Source organism: Poecilia latipinna, unplaced genomic scaffold (assembly GCF_001443285.1).
Source record: "Poecilia latipinna isolate Pla-1442-1.1 unplaced genomic scaffold, P_latipinna-1.0 Scaffold3625, whole genome shotgun sequence".
NCBI classification, from domain to species: Eukaryota; Metazoa; Chordata; class Actinopteri; order Cyprinodontiformes; family Poeciliidae; genus Poecilia; species Poecilia latipinna.
Genome location: NW_015116241.1, coordinates 19,476 through 41,442, shown reverse-complemented (window position 1 = coordinate 41,442; position 21,967 = coordinate 19,476). Strand labels below are relative to the sequence as shown.

Genomic DNA, 21,967 nt, shown 5'->3' with positions numbered 1-21,967 from the left:
ATATCCTTGTTTTAATGTGTATTTTAGAGGCACACAGTACCATTCTATAACACAATCAAGTAACAATGTTACCTTCAGTTGCATATACCAAACATAATTTAAAAAAATTTACTTTGCAATTTGACACCTTGAAAATGGCCTTCTGTCTCTTTAAGAAGCTCCTGCTCTTTTTGACATTCCGCCTTCAGCACGTCATCATAGCAATGCTTTTTATTATGCAGTCTGCAACCGAGTCAGAACTTTACAAAGCCCAGAGATCCAAACCTGGTCACTAAATTCTAACCGATGTATCTCTAACAGCAAAGGTTTCCAGGCAGATCAGATATTTGCCTGTTAAAACTCTTATCTTACAGGAAAAACAACATAATTGCCATTTTAGCCACATAATAAACAGAGAATCCAGCTGAAATCCCTGTCATTCTAAGCAGGAGACAGATCAGATCTTTCTTCCTTTCACACTTCCAACAACAGGAACATTCTGCTCTATGAGGTACAGCGCTTGCTTTAAGACGCTCATCACTTCGTGACGGTAAATAACAGATTTAGCATTTAGCTTGAGAAGTTCAGGTTTCACTTCACGTTTTCAGCTTTGATAAGCTGAGCGCTCTCTGAGAACAGAAACTCTTAGACAGCAGTAAGAGCACCAGACACAAACTGTATCCGTTATGGTATTACTGAGCAAGACTGGACTCATTGAAGGTATGCAGCTCACACACACAGCTGGAAGCATGACTGAACATGCAAGCTCACACACACCAACAGAACACCATGAGGTCAAATTTAATTAATGAGATAAAGACAAGAGATGTTCTCGGGTTCAAACTTACATAATTCGACTGGAATTAATTACTTAGCCATGCTATCTTTTCAATACCCTTTAAAAAAAAAATCACTGTCCACTTTTCATGTGACTGGTCTTTGAATAAATATCATTTACAATTTCCCTGAAACAGTATATGCAACCGCTCCCAAGTAGGTGGGGTTTGTCACTGTAACGCCTCAATAAGATGACGACGTGTGAAATTGTGTGTGAAATTGTGGGGGGGAGGGGTTTGTATTTTAGCAGTTTACTGAAAAAGTTTTGCACATATTTGTCATGTAAACATGACTCCTTTATCACATTGCAGTAGCTTCCTTAACAGAACTAACTAGCACAATCAAAATTTTTGACAAGATTGGAAACATAAAAAGACCCAGCATTAAGGTGAGCTGGCTGGTAAAATCCTACAATGACAATACTAAGGTGAAGTTTATTATATCAGTAGTAATCATAATGATTAATATTTAAAAGCAAAGTAAATGCGTATGGATGAGAGAGAAAAAAAAAGAGAGCAGACAGTTTGTTAAGTTCAGCTGAAACAGAAGGAGCAACAACATGACCAGGGTTGTTTATTAATCACAACCTGGCTGTACTGTTCACCACTGAGGTGTTTTCACACCTGATAGTCAGGTAGACTGGGTTGGATTGGGGACCAAAATTGTAACATTTGTTGCATTTTCAGCTGCTGTGGTTCGAAGTCTCACTGCACTGTGTCAAACGATCCAAACTCACTGAAAAACCTGTCCCCCCGTCACCCGTGGTGACGCTGCACCAAGAACTACTGAAGAAATCGACATAAAACCTCTGAAGAAGACAACTTCCTTCTTCACAAAATGCCAACAAAAACAGAGTGGTGTCAGATTTTAGCGGTTGTAGAATCTCCCCATTGATATACAATTAATGGTTTAAACATCGCCTTTTAGCGGCTAATGTTAGCGACGCTAATGTATGCGCCATTGCTACATCATTACAAGAATCCGTCACAAAAATGATGGTAGCGCCCTTATTCCTTTCCCGATTTCTATAAATATGGCTTAATATAAAGCTGATAAAATTGCTGATGTTTTGATATGAAAAATATGTCTTCACTCTTGATATAAATCTATAAACAGTTTAGTTACTGTTAAGATGCAAGAGACGACTAAGCAAGGCAATTGCTATTTTATATTGGTCAATAACTTAATATTGCATAACTGCAGCTGTTAAAATGGATTTGACTAGAACTGAATGGGAATGTTGTGGAAGGAGAAATCCCGTCTCTTACTCTTTGATGCTGCGGGGGGCATGGGCTGGAATCCCCCGGTGGGGATGCCGATGACACTTATCCTCTTGACCAGGTTGGCCACACTGCTCTCTCTGCCCTGAGGCTGGCCGGGCTCCTCCTTTGGCTCATTTCTGGTTTCCTTGACCTCTTTGGGGTCCTTTTTCAGCTCCTAAGGAAAAAGAACATGAAAAATAAATGTCTAACACTTTTAACTTCAAGTAACATTTCCCATATATTGGGGGGGAAAAAATCTGCAGTTTTCTCTACAATGCAAATGAATGCATCAAAAACAGGCTGTGGTCATCCAGATCACTGCTGAATGTGGTCAGGGGGAGCGTTCCATACAGGAACTGTGCACAGACGCATCAACTGGCTTCCATAGAAAGAGGACGTGTAAACCAGGCCTGGTGAGGAGAAGCGAAATGCGACCTGCTGCAGCCGCTCTGCAGGCGCGACATCGTAAAACTTTCAAGACGCTCGTGTCTAAATGGAGCGCCTGGCCTGCTGCTGATTCCAGCCAAGTCAGGGAGTCTGGCTGTAAAGCAGCTGCCAAAGAGGCCGATTCTGGGAAACTCCCGAACAAAAAGTCCAAATCGTACAGAGAATCAGGAATGGAATCAGGGTTTCCCAACCCAGCTCAGAGACATGTGGTCAAACCAGGGAAACAGGTGCTGCTGTCATATCTCTGTATTAATGACCAAAAGTCACTTAATAAAGTTAAATCTCCATCCTATATAAAACTGCAGTGTGCATCACAGATAATGATCTTTGCGGTTGCAGGAGCAACAAAGTCAGATGTTACATTATTCAGCCTGAAGTCAGGGTAACGTTTGGGTGGAGTGATACAGTGGAGAAGATCTGAGTAAGCAGGAAGATCGGAAATTATTAGACACTGTTGACAAGCCACTAAGTTGGCAACGTGGAATCTATGAGGAACAATCTTTGAATTGCAGATTTATACTCCAGCTCAGTCGCTTCGCTTTAGCTTCCCTCCATTTCTTGCAAGCTTCACATATTAACTTAGGAGGGAAGAAATGGCGACCGCTACATTGAACAGAATTCTAGTTGTAATGTAATAGTAGGCTTAGTCTTACAGTCTGAAAGTAAAAGTACCAATAAATCCATTTCCAGTTACTTCAATTTACAATAAAAAATTAGCAGCTCAGATATAGCAAACATCAGACACCTCAGGTGTTAAATGTAGTTCTGCTTTGCATCTTATGTGAGAACAAGCAGCAACTTGCTGCAATTTCTATTATGACTACTGAGCTACGACCATTAACTTTGAAAAGAAAATTAATTTTACACACACAGGCTACACTTGTCTATAGGGCGTAGATGATGATGTTGAATGTACTTTCGAGGTTTTCCTTTTTAGTTTGTGAGAAAATTTTTTTATTATAATTGACTTTTTTTATCCCCTCCATCATTTATTATTAACAAATGTATGGAGAAAAAAAATTACACACACCCTAAGCAAAAATTTAATTGGTTAGTTTACTGTTTATTTGGCAGATGATGTTTTTCCATAAGCTAGACGAAACTGTGCAGTGAAGCTATCTAAAAATGAGAAATTAACTTTTAAATCTCATCAAAACTTTTACTAAAATAAGTAAAGAATTATGTTTTTTTGTATGTGTGACATCGAATAATATCCTTCATCAAAGCATATTCTCATCCTTTGGAAACACGTTTGTGAAAAGCTGTTCAGTAGCCAAATCATAGTGTTCAAAGTGCGTGAATAAAGTAGTGGCTTAAAGTCTGGACATTACGGTAGCTATGTAGCAGCTGACGCTAATAAAATATCAAACAGCAGGTAAAAGTTTTACAGAAATCAGAGATTAAAAATCGGTCACAGGACTAAAGTGTGTGTTTCTTATGTTCATCCAGAAATGATTAAATAGATAAACGTTTTGCTCAGTACAACAGTTCATAGACAGGAAGCTGCATCAACCAATGAATCTCACTTGAAACTTAAGATTGTTGGGCAAACTGCCCACCTCAAAACCCTGAGCCATAAAATACGACATATTAGGTTTACCACAACTTTTCTTTCTTTATTTACAAACCAGAAAAATAAAGGAAAGAAAAAAATGCGCTGATCCGTAAAGGTTGTGTATCCTGTAAATGTGTGTGTATAGGTGTGTGCGCATGGTGACCTCGTTCATGGCCTACTTCCTGGTTTACAAATGCTGACATGAAAGTTCCAGTGGAGAGGAAATCCAGCTGAGTGTGAAACCACAGGAAACATTAAGATGAGTCCAGCATTAGCAGGTTTCTCTCCAGACGGAGAGCAGAGGACCTGGGCGAGCTGGAGGCTCTGAGCTCCAGGCACAAAGCTACAAACCGCCAGCTCTGCACTTTGAGCTGGGAAAGCAGAGCGGTAGTCTGCTCACAAGAACGAGCTTGTGCTGGCACCACACCCTAAACACACGCAGGGTGCTAATTATTTAAATGTGACAAGGAAAGAAAAAAAAAAAAGATTTGATTTCATTAACTGTCATTAAGACAGACAGGAATTTCTTTCCTTTCTATGAAAAGTTGAGATGTGAAAGAAATGACATTCTCAAAGAAAAGCTGTTTAGGTTTCGTGTAGGCAATTCTGTTACATCCATGTAAAATCTGAGGAAAGTCGGAATTTTCCCAACAAATTCCAATGTAGTTGGGAAAATTAAGCCTAAAAGCCTCGAAATGAAACAACAGGAATGGGCAAATAAAGTGTGTTGGCATTATTTTGTCTCATTCTACTTTACCATCATGAACTATTTTGTGTTGGTCTCATTAAAAACTCAAGAAAAACTTCATTAAGACGCTTGTAAATGTTTAAATAGTCATTTCATCATGGCTTACAGGGCCTGAGGGATGAATGCATACAATACAGCTCTGGGTATTTATCTCCATGGGTGTGTATGTGTCAGCTGATGGGTAATAAAGTGAAATATTAAAAGGTAGCTATGCTAAAAACACTTAAAAGTCATTACCCTAACTTTGTTTACACATAGCAGGTTCTCAAAGTCATTTATATATTTACTAAGTTTAGACCAAGTGGAAATATCTGGTGTGAACAGCCAAAAAAATTTCAGTCAAATTATTCCTACTACATATACATCTGTTTGACTATGAAGAGGCAAAAACACAAAGTGAACAGAAACCATCAGATTTACTCAACGGCGATGCCTTGCTCCTCTGAGATAAACTAAACTCTGACAGGAAAGCGGATGGTCGTAAATCCAAACACTTGACAGCGACGTGAGTAAGTAAATAAAATCTCAAGCCTTCCAGCTCTCTGTGTCCTCACACACAAACATCAGATTCCACATTTCCATCCTTCCAATCCTGATATTAGCATTTAGCCGGCAGCCGGCAGCCTTACCGTGACCCATTCCCACATGTTTCCTGCCTCTTATCGTTCACTGCGACAACACAGCGTGCTAACCTGCTGTCATGTTGTTGAGGGCAAAGTTCAACTGCTTGCTGCTTACAGGATTACGCATCCAGGGCCGCCGGCGGCGGCAGGCCACTTAGCAGATTACCTATCTTGCCTTGAGGATTAAAGGATCGAAGGAGCAGGAAGGAGAGATGAGGAAAGATGAGAGGAGCAGCCCACGGCAAAACGCTGACTCATAACATAAACTGTTCAATACCAAATGGCTGAAAGGCACAGAGCAGCTGAAGAACTAGAGCTGATTTCCTGTAGCTTGTTTTAACTGTAAAATAATTAAAGGTTGGTTCATCATGTTAGAGTTTATTATATTTAGTATGAGACATGGCTGTGCAGAGTGTAAATTCCTGCCTTTGGGGCAGGGGCTGCAGGAAAATGAAAGCTAAAAACCAAAATATTCATCATCATCTTCAGTGGAGATGTCTGTGACAGATGGAAGAAATGAAAATGAACAAAGAATCTGATCATTAGGAAGTTAGCACAAGCTTTCACTTTATGCAGCTTTTTTGATGCGACATATTTTGGTGTTGAGCGTTTTTTAAAAGAAAGACTTTTTTTGTCTTAAAAACACGATTCTCTGTTTTACACAGTTTGAATTCTTTAAAAAAAAAAACAAATGAGGGACAAACATCTTGTAAAACTAAACCTGCTTCATTTGTGTTTATAAGTAGTTTATTTACACTTGGTAATTTATTTCTTCCTTTGATGCACTAAAAGTATTGTGTGATTTTGTATGTATTTATAAAAAAAGATTTTTTTTATTCTGGTGACTGTTTATAAGAAAAGTAGGGGGAAAAAAACGTGTAGTTACATATTTGATTTAAAAAGCAGAAAACATGGAATATTGTCTGTGATATTATTAGAGATATTTACAAACAGACATTGCAATATTGTTTGGCATTATTGCCCACCCCTGCATGATGTTTGTGTTTTTGTTTGCTTTGTAGCCTCACAACAAAACCTGAGTGATCTACCTAACCTGTCAGTAGGCCACACCTGGAGCTACTCTGAAAAAATTCAACCTCCCAGGAACCGGCCTGTCAGCAGCACAAAGGAAAACATGATCTGGAGGTAGAAAGCAATACAAGACCCATCGGTGTTCTCCCACCTTAACAAAGTTGTCTGGGAAGACCCCTCTCTTCCCGTTGAGGTCCCCCTCCATCCAGCCCTCCTCCTCGATGTAGCGCACATTCTTGATGATGTCACCCGGCCGCAGGGTCAGCTCGTCATCGTGGAGCGCGTCGTATTCGTACTCCACTAAGACCTCTGATCCAGACAGGGATGGGGAGAGAGAGAAAGAGAACAAAGATGAGCAAAGCAAAACAACAAGAAATGTGAATCAAGACCCCTAGAGCACAAAATTAATTCTTCAATGTGGTTGGAAACGTACTGCATAGTTCCTGTAACAAAAAAAAAAAAAAAAAAAAAAAAAAAATCTATTGCATTTTTTATGCAAGTGTGCTTGGCCTAAGTCCAAGCAGAAACTGGCCCCTATGCGCTGAACTCAGAGCAGGTTGAGTAAATTGAGTGTGCTTATTGTAGGACGAAGCTAGCAAGAACACACTTCCATTCTGTCTAATGCCTTTAAACAGAATGACATACTTTAAAGGTATGTCGGCTTGATTTGGGACAAAATAGTAATAATTTTGAATATTTTAGTTACTGATGTTCCAGTAACTTAAATAACTTCAACTTACTAAAAAAGTTGAAATTATATAATATCTGAGTGTCAAAGCACACATCATTTATTATTCCTATGGAAGAAAGCAGAAAGCCAGCAAAATGATTTTCCTAAAAAAAGTTTTCTCAAAAATTATTTGCTGAATTCCATGTTTTAAAATACAAGTGTGCAATAATTTAAGGGATACACAAGAGAGTAAGGGTTAACCCTCATCATTTGTAATCGTAAAAATACCAGAGACAGTGTTTCAGTACAGCAGAGAATTGAAGGCAGAATAACACAAGTACACCTGAACTTTAATTTCATTTAATACTGGGACTGGAAGAAGACATTTTAAATATCCAAAAATAAAAATAAAAAACAACCAAAGCAATACATAAAATGGATTATAATGTCTCAACAAAACAAATTTGCTCTTTAAAACCTATCACTGGGCTCAGAGAAAGAAAACAGGCAAAGATACCAAGTTTTTCAAAATGGCAGCTTTTCAAGATTCTCTTTCAAGACTAAGCAATGCAAATGAAAATTATGGAGCTCATTTTAATTTACCATGCAATTAACTGGTTTATTGCTTATTGTTGTGTGTTTAATCAGTGCATCCCTATGCAACACAAAACCCTTGCTGGATCAATCCTCTCATCTGCTGTGATGTGAAATCAAGTAGAGAAGAAACATGCTGGATTATTCCTTTACAGACCCTCTGACCACATGACAACAATCTCCATGCACCATTAACAGCATCACGTAGCATGACACGCCGCACAGCCTTGATGAAGTTCCTACAGCAGGCCGTGTGATTGGCTGTTTATTCAGCACTCTGCAGAGAGCTGGCTGCTGGCCTCATACCAAACACAGATACAGGCAACATACTCCCAATAGCCCTGCGAGGCGCACGCACGCACGCACGCACACACACACACACACACACACACACATTCACTAACACAACATTACCTGCTGTTAAACTTGGCTCAGCTTCAGTAGAGTGTGTGTGTGTGTGTGTGTGTGTGTGTGTGTGTGTGTGTGTGTGTGTGTGTGTGTGTGTGTGTGTGGGGCCTCCCTCTGACATCACTAACCCTGGCACCAACACCACGGCAGCCTGGGCCTAAGTCCAAGCAGAAACTGGCCCCTATGCGCTGAACTCAGAGCAGATCTCTGCTCCGATACAGCCGACCAGGAACAACCAGTCACACCAGACCAGCTTGGACAGTTGTTTTTCTGAAGAGACACTTAAAAAATTTTTTTTGCTGATGACTGGAACTGGCTAATATTCAGAAGCTAAAACATGAAAACATTGTTCTCGATAAGTCAACAGATCACAACCAAGAACCACCAGGTGGCACTGGTAACACTCTTCAGTGTGAATGTTGCTACTGAATGGAGAAGACTTGGTGCTTCATGCAATTTTATTACTCTTTTTTTTGTTGTTTTTTAGGCAACTATATGGTTGTGACTGCATGACAAAGCAGTCACAGCACCACAAACACTGCTCTTGAAAAATATAGTCAGCCCTACATCATAGCAATGAACATTTGTGACAAACTCTCCCTGTGGCAGATGTCAGTGAATGTCAGTGAAACATCCATCACCTGTCTGTGTAGACGATGACATGAACCAAGGAGTATTTATGTACTAAAAATCATTTGTTTTAATAGTCCAATTTGGGGGGGAAAAATATTTCTTCACTACCTATAAGCCATAATCAAAGGTAAAAATTTTTTTGATATTAATCTCTATATTTTAACTGGATTACCGTAGCACATTTTTAATAACACCTTTAATTTATAGAGATGTAACAGTGCAAGAGTAGGTCACAGGTAGGACTGACAAACATCAGAGTTACCAAAACAGACATGAGAAACCAACAAAACAAAAGTGTTGCAGTAAAATTTATTTAAATAAGTTCTCACATGTCGACATAAGCTCCCGTCTCAATAAAATGTCTTTGCAGAAGATTTTAAGTAACAGAGGTTAACTTGCCTCGTTTCTCTTTCCTGCAGCATACGTCTTTGAGAACTCATCCACATACATTACAGGAAAACAGTAGGTCTACACTAACCTGACCTGAGTGAAGAAGTAATTTCACCAAATTGAAAACCTCTAATCACTTCAAAAACAATAGAACACTTCACATTTGGCAGAACCATCTTGAGTATATCTAAGACTTTTGGAAAACATTGTGTGGACTGATTTATGAGAACCAAGTGTTAAAAGATAGTCACAGACAATAAAGAATGATGTTGTGGCGTTGAAAACGATTCTTTTCTTCCACACAGGTGAGTTTTTAATCGAGCCACTCACTGCAACCTCCAAACAAACATCTGGAGACACACACGGCTCACACCCTGTGAGACAGTCTAAACACATGAAGCGGCTCCACCCGGGCTTTATATAAATAAACTGCTTAGCCACTGCTGTGAGCTGTAATTTGACAGGATCTGTTAATGTGAGCACAGGAAGACAAAAGAGATCCGAACGAGATGGAAACTGAGCTTTTGAAGCACACAGGGCATCCTGCAGGTCTCAAATATATTAAAGGTAGAACACAGTCTAGTTACACACCATCGGTTAGCTGACAGATGAACTCTTTAAGAAACCATTTTCAGAATAGCTTGGAAAGGGGGAGAAAAAGTGATGTGACATATGATGGTTATCCTTACAGTTCTGTTCAGAATTATAAGTGATTGTTTCAGATTAGTGGCTAATAATGCCCCCTAATTCTTTGCAGATTTTGTCCAAATCCAGTTTGTTTTATTGCATAAAACAATAAGCATGCAGGATGTTTCTGCATTATTGATATGGATTCCGATATGTGTCGGATCTGGTGTCGGCCGATACGGATCCGACACAGGAGAATAGTGCTGATTTGACTTTTTTTTTTTTAACACAGACATAAATGTACTGAATTGCAATTTTATTTGAGAACTTTGCACCAGTACAGACACTTAAATGCACCAGTAGCTCAAAAAACAACAACACAACTTTAATTTGCTCATGCAGTGTAATTCAGAGTGTAACAGCCAATGTAAAATAAAAAAAGAGGAACTGAAATTGACAAAAACAGCAGGATGACTAGTTTGGTCAAACATGTAAAACTAAACTCCAACAAACCTTCTTTCAAATGGTTCAGAAAATGTAATTAGGAACTCTAAATATAATGTCAAATAAATATTAAAGCATGATGTCCCTCAGAGTACAGAATTAGACTGAACAGATCTTGTATGGATCTGGAGCATTGTCACCGATCTAGAGAATCTTTCTCGATATCGGGACAGATACGGGCCAGTGCACCTGTAGTTCAAACAGAGTTTGTGGGAGCTCCGTAACCTGGACCGAAAGTTTTCCAGCCTCAGCTCATGGCGGGGCCTTCTAGCTGTGTTTAGCTTCACGCATGCTGGAGAATGACTTCATTCATCCAGGGTTGGCTGCTGTCCGAGGAACAGCCATGCAGGCTCCAATGGGACATTTATCCTGAACACAAAAGACTACGAGGGCCGCTTACTCTGGCCTTATGGTAGGGAATCAGATGAATGAGGGTTAACAGAGAAATATTTAGCTTGTTGTAACCCGAGACAAAACTGTCATTCATCACACATTTCTAAATATATTGTTTCCTTTTATAATAATATCTCTGAAAAAAGCCTTCATTACAGTAAGAGGCATGTCCTGACGCATGTCATATGAAAACTGTTATGAAGTATCTTCTTCTGAACCCATCCAGCTCGGAAGAGACAGGAAATGACTGAAGGATGAACGACACAGAGGGAACCATGTGCGTCTGATTTTTCCCCGTCAGTGAGGAATCTCTACACAAATCAAGATGCAGAGCTGCTTCTTATCCAGTCTGGAGTTTTCAAAGCCAACAGCGGAGTGGCTTCACACCTTGGCTTTAGGAGTGGCCTTGTGAGGATTCCTGACATATCTACGACAGCTGACCCTGACAGGAGAAGGAAGGCGGCTCAAGGCGAAGGAGTCACTCCTCTGTGGGAGCGGTGACCCGAGATCAGCATTTCACTGAACGGATCGTCTCAAAAAACACATGAGCAGCACTGGTGTATGTTTTGCAAACAGGAAAAACAGCTTGTGACTGCTTTTTCAGTCACAGAATATGAGGTTTTCACTAGGCTATGCAGTATAATTAGGACAAGATGAAGATTGAGGGATGGGGGGAGATGTATAAAAAAAGATTTATATAACTGAAGATATATATATATATATATATATATATATATATATATATATACAGACACAGGACATACAAGATCAATGAAGATTCTAAGTTTTTTTTTTTTAGAATGTTCTGTAAAATATGTAGGCATCGGTGCACCGATTGCAGTGTTTTGGCCGATCACCCATCTTTAAATAACTTGACCAGCCGAGTGTCTGAGTTTGTAACCAAGGGAAATGTTACACACAAAATAAAAATAAATAAATAAAATGTAATAAACACTGGCAGGTGAAATGCTTGCGTGATGGACAAGTGGTGCAGAAAATTTATCGCTCTAGTAAATTTGCGTAGAGTGTGCACGGCTCACAAAATACACACACAGTACACTGGAGAATGTGTGAGCACTGAGTGTGATTGTGTAAATAAGTTTTATGAAATTATTTTCATTCACAACACTGATCCAGGTTTTTCCCCATCAGGCTTATCCTCAGTGCATCATAAGCCTGGCAGGCCACCAGGCTTTAATTGCACATCCCTGCAGCAGCCCGTTGGCCTCACACACTATTCTTTCCAAAATATGAGGCCTCCGAATTTTTGTAAGTTCTAATATTTTTCAATGATTTGATTTATTAATAAGGGCTAATAAATATTGTATGAGTTTATGGGATAGGAGTTCATAAGTTTCTTATTTCTTCCTACTTCTTTTCGAGCATGTTAAGATTACTGTGGTACAAAAATATGTCTTTTGCATTGCATTCCGTGATTTTATACTACTATCATGTTCGAAATAAATAAAATTAAAATAAAACCCATGGTATAACACCAGGGTCATCAGGTTTTCTGGGGGAACCTTGCCCAATGTATTATAAGTCTGGCAAGTTAGCAGGCATTACATAACTCCTTACCAGGTTAAGCATTCTTTATTTTTAAGTTTAAGTTTTTTTTTTTAATACACTAGAAACGGTGACAGGAAAGACAGGTAAAGATGAGTTTACACTTGGCATTGAACTCAGCTCAGGTTCTGTCATCTTGGGACAGAACACACATTATAAGTAGTGGTCTGTGTTACATACACAAGGTTTTGGGTGTATGTAACAAGGTAGTCCGTTTGCCTAAACTGCAAACAGACTACATATTTCTTCTTCTCTTCAATAAAGGTCAGATTTGTGGCATATGAACATAGTAGTTGTCTGTCCAAAGAGCAGAAAACTGTTACTTGTCCTTTTGTTGGGCACACACTGGTTGGAATGATAGTGCATTTCCTGTCCCCAGGCTTCTGCTTCCAGGTCACCCTGAAGTACAGCGAGGACCTTATGTAAGTGGATGACAGAAAGGAGGAAGTTGCAGGGGACAGAGTCAGGAAGAAGGATAAGAGAGAGGGGTTTACACAAGGCCATGCAGACGAGCAGCCTGCCAGGCAGCCAGTCTGAAACACTGGGATCAGTCAGTAAAGAGGAAACTCAGCACCACATTCCTTCCTACTGATCTATGAGGTAGCTGATAGGGAGAGAGGAGCATTCCAGTTCTCCATGTTCAATAGGAAAAGATCATGATGCACACAGGTGAAAATTAGGGTCAGTATTAATAACCGATATTTACATGTTTTTATGGGCAATAACAAAATTGTATAAACACTTCTTTAACCTTTTGGCATCTTGAAAGAAATCAACCACATTGCTGTCTCCATCACTGCTTATCTGCTTCAGTTAAACTACCCACAATCCTTTGCTGCATCACTGTCATGGTCGCATGACCAAAGAAATACCACATGCCCAACCTCCAGAAACAAGATGGAAATAAATATCAATTTTCAATATTGTGTCAGTTTTATTTATCGGGTTGATACAAATATGTTAAAAAATGACTATCAGCCGATACCAATGTTAGCGTTGGTATATTGTGTTATACACTAGCAACAGATATTGCGTTATTGTAAAGTCTGTACCACATTCTTTTATGTTACAGCCTTTATAAAAATGAACTACAATCAGTCAAAATCTAAATTGGTGGGTCAGACTTCAAGAACAATTGAAATCATCATCGGCCCGGTAAAAGTCCAATTGGTGCATTTCAGCTGATCTTAAGCATCTCAATCACTAATTTCTGCATCATTCGTGGACATTACTTGCACTCCATGTCCAACTGGATATAATAGGGGCAGGCAAAATATAGTTAAAATTCAAATATACTTTAACGAGCTCAATGGGAAATTAAATGTGCATATAAATACATGTCACTACAAGTATCAATCTACCAAATATAGAGTCAAAGCACTGCTTTGTATTTGCAATTTTGCATAAAATGTATTAAAAGGTGATGTATTCTGCAGCTCTAGAAAATATAATTAAGTATTCAATATCTGGAGACTAAAGTGTGAAGACAGTCCATAAATGTTTTCCTTCACTGGAGTTTGGGAGCGTTCCCAACAAACTGTTTGTCGTTTCATATCAATTTCAATTTGACAAGCTGACTACAAACAAAAACTTACTCCCTTAATGTTAGTTGCTCAACAACAACATGTAGTGACGACAGATGCCTGAAGAGACGAGCAGGAAAATAGACTTACGAGGCTAAAATAGAGAGAAATGAATGATGAGTTTTACAGTTGTAGTTAGAGAGAATGTCTAATTGAATGTATAAGAGGTTCAGATTCAGTAAACTTTATTCAAAAGGGCAATTCAATTACAGTTGGACACATTTGTTACAATAGCAATGTGCAGCAGAATATATAGTGCAGACGGGAACAGGTTCCAGGTTTCACGATTAACTAAATGAAAAACCATAACAGGAAATGCATGCTAATATCGTCACACTCATAATAGGACAAAAATCCCTAATGAGGAAGATTTGGAAAAGGCTACAGTTGACATATTACATATTGTCATGCAAAGCTAGTATAGGTGGTTTATGGGTGATGTACACTGTATAGCAAGGCTATATTTACAGGCTTGAGTTTAATAATAAGAATTAACTTCCTATTACTTTTCTAACTGGAAATAAAGAAGTTTTATTTCTGTTACACTTAATATATTGTATCGTCTCAGTTATGAAGACTGATAACATGGTTTCTTGTTACAATAAGGCAGTGGATATATTTTATGACGACAGATTTTTCCCACAGTCCAAGAAAGAGGAAAAAACAAAAACACACACAAAATAGTAGGTCAAAGAAAAATCTAACTACTAGATTGGAAACACACTACACTCAAACTCCTCCTTTTCACACATCTAGGCCCCTTTAATCAGGCAGGTTCTTTGGCCCCATTAACGCCACATTTCCTGCTGAGTTTCTGAGGAGTTCCAACAGAGGCCACGTGTATTTAAACAGTATCATTTATACTGGGAGGGTGTGAAACTGCTGCTTCATACAGCGGTGCTCAGGCGTGAACATGAAGCTGCAAAAAATAATAATAAAAAAACAGCAGACCAATTTCTCTCCACACACAAACTTAGTAATGCAAGTGTGGGGGAATGTATTGCATCATAATGAGTTCAATATTTTTAGACATCCTCAACATGCCAGCATGAAATTTTAAACAAATGTGCATAAAGAAATAGCTTCACAAGCGAGTGAGTAGGATCATTTTTTTAAGAAAAAAAAATTGTGGGTTGAAAGAAAAAGACAAAAACAAACCAATGCAGGAAAGTAAGAAGTATAGAAAAAAGACTTAGTACTACTGTTGTTGCAGAAGCAAAGCTGCCTCCTAATTACACTTTGTTCTTTATCCGTATCTTTATTATTAAATCATGTTGAGAATGATTTGATGGAGCATTTCTTGCAAGGATCCTGCAGGTTGTAAAACATATCCTATAAATAAACTCAACATCAAACCCAGGCTGTGGTGAGTAAATGGACCATCATGTACTGCAGGTCTGTAGAGCAGTGGTGAGTAAATATTGACAGATAAATCGATAAAGCCACTTTATCAGTGGCTCTCCTGTGAGCAGAAACATACCAGCTGCTGCTCTGATGGACTCAGAGGTCTGTTAGAAAACACCAAAACAAAGGGAACGCTCCAGAGAGCACTTCGAAACTCGAAACAGCAACACTCATGTCACTGGTAAAAGTAAATTAATGCGGAACAAAGTGAAAAATACTAATGATAGTAATTTGTGCCTAAAAATACAAAAATACACCTTGTATCTCTTTGAAAGTATGCAGTCCTATAGTTTGATTCTGAACTACAGAATCAAATCACAATTTACTATAATAACATAAAAACATAATGAAATCAATTGGGGCAATTTTTTCTAAATGTCTATTAACTAGAAATGTTTAGTTTAATATAATTGCTAAAGACAGTAAAGACAACTTAGTTAAAGTTGTAGCGATAGCTTTTTCAAATGTCAAGGTTTGGACTTGACAGTTAAAGTTGATGCAACTTACATGAGACAAAGCAACAAGGAAACTAGACTGAGTCAAGTCGAGTCAGCAAATTGTCGAATTGATGCAAAAAAAACAGTGAAAGGGAGACATTTTGGAGATTTCTTAGGTGATAAATGTTCTAGATCTTCCAAATGAGAAATTTTAGCACATTTTCTTTCATAGACTCCTTTTCAACGCAATTATATTCCACTATAGATGGATATTTAGCCAGTAGGACTGAGCCTGAGGCAGCTAAAACTTAAAATAGTCATAAACAATGTTGCTAAAAATGTTAATGCTCAGAGTTTTTGAAGCACGTTTTAGAAGTAGAGCAGCAACTATTATTTTAGTAATCGATTCTTCTGACAATTTGCACACCGACACATTTTCCATTTAACCACATAAGTCTTTTTTTAATACAATAGAAATTTATTAAAAGATGCAAATGAACAAATAATTAAATTCCTTTTTAAAATAATATTTTTATTGCCTAAAATGTAACAAAAGCATTCTTTTAGTGACGCTTGACCGTTTGTAGCAAAGGATGCCACAAATAATAAATCTGTCATCAACATGCGAAAAGCTCAACATTTTCTGCTTAACATTGATACAGTGTAGAGCTGAACCGTTGATTATTTTTTTGTTTTACCAGATTATTAATTAAACATCAAGGTGCTTAATGGGAGATTTTTTTTCTTTTACATAATATGAACCAGGTAAAACTAAACTATGCCACTTGAGTTCTGGGTAGATTAACAGACAAAAACGGGATTTCTTTTCTGTCTTAAATGCAAAATGTATATATTTTTGTAGCGTTTTGGTTTAATTACTGCTCTGAGGGTGTTCTGTGAGTAAACAGCATGTTTTTGAGTCTGTATACGGCAGGAAAGGATTATAAAATTAGTAAATGATTATTCAATAATAAATTCATCGTGATTAATAAGATTAATCGTTTCATCCAAAATTATAAGGAGCGGAAATAAGAAAACAGGCATCTAGCGCAATTGACAACACAAGATCTTCTTATATCATGCAGCACTAATCCCAGCCTGGGGAATAATATCCTAATATTTATCCTAAGGTTGGGTGAGTGTTGTTTTATGACAACATGGAAACGTGTCCAAAAATGTAAAAAGAACCATAGCTTAAAAAAAAAAGAACAAATGTAAACTTTCATAAGGGGAAGAAAAGATTCTACTTGTGGAATGCAGCCAAGCAAGCCGTGTTGGAGGAAATAGAGGGAGTACACACTGACAGCTCCAACATGTTTAAACCCAACACGCTTACCTGAGACAGGCTAGACCAAAACAAAAACCAGCACATTATAAGAAGCATAACCGACACTTATTGAAGCTGACTGATTTTTTTTTTTTTTTTTTTAGTTGTTTTTATCCTTAAGTGTTGCTTTGACTCAGAACATACCAGCAACTGAAAACTTGATGCAGCCAAACCAGGAACCTGTTCCACCACATAGCAGACACCTCTGAGAGCCCGGCCACAGTAACCACAGCCTGCACACCCAGGTGTATGCAACAGGTGGGGGTGGGGGCCTTGATGCAAAATACGGAGACAAATCAAAATATTTCCTCTGGATTATACTGAGGTTGTCATTGTAAAACACAAATATCCACCATAAACAGCTTTTATGCGTTTAAAAACATGAGTTTATCCTTCTCACATTTAACTCCTGATCCCCACTTCCAGACGTGCTCTCAGATCACAGATACGGTTCTGTCTCGTGGCTCTAAATGTCGAGCCTGTGGATTTACCTATTCATGCCGACAGCCTTGAGGCAAACGCAAAAAGAGGAAGTTAACAGTTGTAGTCCAAATAAGACGCCTAAGATGCCCCTCCGCCCCCAAGTTATCCACAAAACTTCGGACTTGCCCAAGAAAAGTGAGGTGGGAACTAAAAAGGGGTTTTTTCTGAGGTGTTTAGTAGCTTAAAGGTTTCACTTGAGGATACAGTAAAACAAAACGACAGTAGTTTAAAGAAAGTTTGCTTTCAAAAACGCTGAAAGCACAACATCCAGGGATGAAGCTGGCGTTATCCTGTGAACCACATAACTAGCTGGCTAGGCTAACCAGCTAGCTTCGGGCTTTGCTAACTGTAACTCTCTCGGCTTCCAGAAGCTTATAAAAAATTATTACAAGACGCTGGCACTCGCTTTACTGATGTGTCTACTGGCTCGACTAGCCTTTTAGAAACTGCCAAGGGAAAATAATAATAGTAATAAAATAAAATAAAAAAAAACAGAGCGTCAAAACACAAGCGCCACATCACTGGTGAACTCACCCATTCCTGTTTCTCGGAACGCCCCGCAGAATCAAATGTTGGAAATCTTCCCCACTGCTCACGCGCTACTGTCCAGGTGGGTAGGAGCGACCAGCAACAGAGGAGAGGAGGTGCGTCGAATTACCGCCGAAAAACAAGCTAAACGAGCCTTAAATCCATCCGTCCTAGTCCCAGCAAGCGGTCCAGTCCTCCTGAGTTCTCTCTCTTGAAGATTACAGTGCAGGAAGTTAGCCAGGAGTCGGAGTCTCCAACTTTCTTGGACTCGCCTCTACACGGCTCTCTCTGCCTGCTGCTTCCACTCAGCGCCTGTTTTCCTGCCTGCCAGCCGGCCTGCCCACCAAAATTCAGCGCAGTCGGAAACTTCGCGAGGTTTCAGGCGGGATAGATCAACGAGAGGAATAGTCAGTGGAATTCGTCAATTGTCCATCCATCTCAGCGTGTACAGTAGAACCTACTGTACGTGCCTGGGCTCGTGTGCACGTAGTTACCTGTCCAAAATCGCCCTGTGGAGCCGTGGGTGAGATTTTGATAATTTCGGGGAGGGAGAGATGGATTGGGAGGAACCAAGGGGGGTCATCTTGGAAATTACTGAAATTAAAATGCCAAAAATATAATAATATAATTAAAACTCACATTTTAAGGTGAGCGCATCTCATAAGTATTAATTTATGATTAAACAATTTTAGCTGATTTTGTTGTTGTTGTTTTGCAACTAAAAAACTTGTTTCTAGGTGTATTTTTCCAAATCTACTCCAAAACAGCCACAATTGAATTTTGTTCAAAATGGGCTATTTTTATTTTATTCCATCATTCAAGAATTTTTTTTTCTTTTCATATTGTCTACTTTTAATCTCTTAGACAATGCTGTAGATAGTATTTAATTTTTTTTACAGCTACTGATTTATAAATATTAAAACCTGTATTTTTTTTAAATTTTTCATAGGGTTTCTGAATTTAATTATATTCTCATCATCACTGCAATATATAAGTTTAATAATGTGAGAAAACATTCAATCAGTATTTAGTACAGCTAACATTTTTCTTAAATATAATAATGTGGTTCTTTTTTAAAATTCAGCATATAAAAAATTCAGCTATGGAAAGATGGTCAACCCTCTTGATACAAAAGAAAATGGCCACTTATAAATTAAGCATTAGTCAATTGACAAGATCAGTCAACTTTAGATTAACTCATTAATTTAGTTAATCTGTCTCTAAAGAGATTAGTAGAGACTCATAAGTACCCTCCATGTTGATGCTGATGTTACCAGTTAAGGTAGCTTCACAACGGCCACCACATATTTAGGAACCAATGTCCATTTTCTCTAACCTCCTTTGTCATTCGTTTTCTAAAGATTTTATTGGGATTAAGATCTTGGGGGATGATCCCAAACAATGTTGACATTCCCTTTGAAGAAACTTAGTTTTTTCTAGTTGAAAGACTAAACCACTATAGAAAATCTGTTGGTTTACAGTTAAAACGCTGCATTTGTAGATATCAAGCAACTGTTGATGCATCCACTCACTGCTCCATCGTTCTTCTGAAGGAAAACCCTCACAGATCATGGAGGATCCAGCTCCTCTGTGTTATGTAGAAAACATCTCCAATGGGACCCTTCATGTCTTTTAGAGGGCCACCAGGATCATCTGGATAACTTTTTTTCTTGACAGAAAATAAAACTTACTTAAAACTTCTAACATCTTCGGTGGGGAAGAAGATGTGATCTTTGAAGGTGTTTTTGTTTTTTAAACTGGATGCCCTAATCTATATTGAGGATGTGTCCTGTGGACTCCTCAGGCCAGAAAGGTCATCAGGAGGTCATGACAAATTAAAAGCCTGACAGAAAATTCCATAAGAGAAGGATTAATGCTCAGATTTGGACTTTTTTAGGTCTACGGTCTTTACCCGCTAGTCAACAGCCTGTTTGAATATCAATGTTTTGAATAATCTGCCTCCTCTGATTTCATGATCTCTTGCTCCTGTTCCTGCCTTTTGCATTTTGAAACTGTACAGGGAAAAAAAACCCAACTGAAACACTTGTCATTTGTTCTCTGGTTCTTAAGATTCTGATCAGGAGTGTGAAAAAGGTTGTGCTGTTATGTAAGGACTGTGTTAGGCCTGCAGTGGTTTGTTAAGAAGGGTGAGAATCCATGCTGCTATTTTAATCTCTTATTCAGAGCAGCTCGGCGGTTTGCAGAAGCATTAGAGAACACACACACAAACACACACACATGCACACGCACACATCCTTGCACTTCTTTGCAGTGTACATACTTATTTTCATTTTAGTAGCTAGCATTTATGCCTAACCCAGACATTTTAACTGACCCAAGCCATAATCTTTACCCTAACCTTTCTACTTCCCATAAAAGACCTCGGTTTGTTGGTAAACATTGTGAAAGTGGTCCTCTGAATTGTCATCTTCCAAAAATAATGGCATTTGTTGCCAAAAGTGTTTTTTTTTTGTTTGTTTTGTTTTTTCTTGGCAAAAAATTACTTGAGTTGGAAGGTGACAGTATGTAGTATATGCAAGTTCACACACATTCACATAGTATGACTTTGTTTATTTTTCATTTATTTCTATTTACCCTAATCATAACCTAAATCACAGCTTAGTTTTAAATCTAAATCCATAGCCCTATAAAAGCATTTCTTTGCTTCAGGCCCCATAAGGAGTAGTGTGTCCTCACAATGTAGTTTGTGTTGGGGGAGAAAAAATGGTTCCTAAAACATGAGAAATGCTAAAACACACGCACGCACGCACACACACACACGCACACACACACACTAGTCTTCTGTCATTTCTGCACATCATCCACACTGATTTACCTGCAATTCAAACTGAACCCATAATGTTCAGGCAGATTTCCTGACTGACGACATGCTAACTGTTGCTCTCAAACAGCAGGGAGAAAGCTGACTTCGTAGAAGGAAACACACTTTTCTCATCAGAATATGTTGGCACACAGCGATCCCAGGGACGGGAACGATCCCAGCGCCTCCTCGCGCTCACTATCCAACCTGCTCTGCTATGAAAAGTCAAGCTGTTCCTCCACAGTTCTGGCTGCAGACGGGCACAGCGCCCACTGCCAATTACCCGGCTTATCTCGGTGCCACCAGAGAGTGAACTGCTAGAAAAGGAAGTAGTTGAGTGTAATTTCACTCTCAAAGGGGCCATTTGAGCAAAATGTCAACAAGCGTTCAAAAGGCAACGCAAAACACCAAATGCTATGCAAATGTGTTTGACCACAGGAGCACACAAACACACATGCAGTGATGTGTGTGTGTCTGTGTTTTTCGTTGGCTGTAGTGAATGCAACACTGTCCCAAGTGGGACATAAAAACCACAACTGCCCTCAGTTGCAATTGTGGTTTCTTTGTATTATGACGACATGCGGTTTGTTGTCAACTCGGATTCTTGCAAAGGAGAAAATTGTTTTTAGCAAATTGCATGAACAAGAATTTTGCTGACTTGTCACATGACACCTTGCTTGGTGGAATTACGCTAAATAATTTCCCGTTGTCTAGAGCTATGGAATGTAGTGCAAGTACACAGATCATGTGGGAGCAAGAACAACAGGCAACATTTTATATCTTCAAGCCTAAAATAGCATCTCAGTGCTAAACATGTAGCAGCAGCACAGACGTCACCAACGCTGATGTCAGAGTTCACTGTCCACATTTCTAAAGAAGGATGTTTTTTAAAAAACAGATGTTTGTGAAACATCTGACAACAGAATGGATTCAGTAACACTTTAGACCAAACTAAGGCTTAAATAATTTAGACAAATTTAAGAACAATAAATGTCCATATTGTTGGTCTCGTATTTCTGTTTTTTTCAATAATTTAACAGTAAAAATGGTTTTTGAACTGAAAACGTTCATTTTGTCAATGTTCGTTTTTCGATTAAAATTTCATTAAATCTCATG

General features: G+C 38.6%; 1 protein-coding gene across 5 annotated transcripts in view; it reads right to left on the bottom strand.

Moving 5' to 3' along the window:
• cd2ap (CD2-associated protein) overlaps positions 1-18,509 on the bottom strand; it is a 54,233-nt gene extending 35,724 nt beyond the window's left edge. For 2 of the 5 annotated variants that reach the window (XM_015024354.1, XM_015024353.1), the window contains exons 1-3: positions 18,037-18,508; positions 6,635-6,792; positions 2,085-2,253 (exon numbers count right to left, since the gene is read on the bottom strand). In XM_015024354.1, the coding sequence (XP_014879840.1) occupies positions 2,085-2,253; positions 6,635-6,792; positions 18,037-18,040 (331 nt within the window). In that variant the 5' untranslated portion in view covers positions 18,041-18,508. Of the gene's footprint in view, positions 1-2,084; positions 2,254-6,634; positions 6,793-18,036 lie in introns of all 5 variants that reach the window. The other 3 variants (XM_015024351.1, XM_015024356.1, XM_015024355.1) reach the window with 2 other exon arrangements.
• Between the last annotated feature and the right edge of the window lie 3,458 nt (positions 18,510-21,967).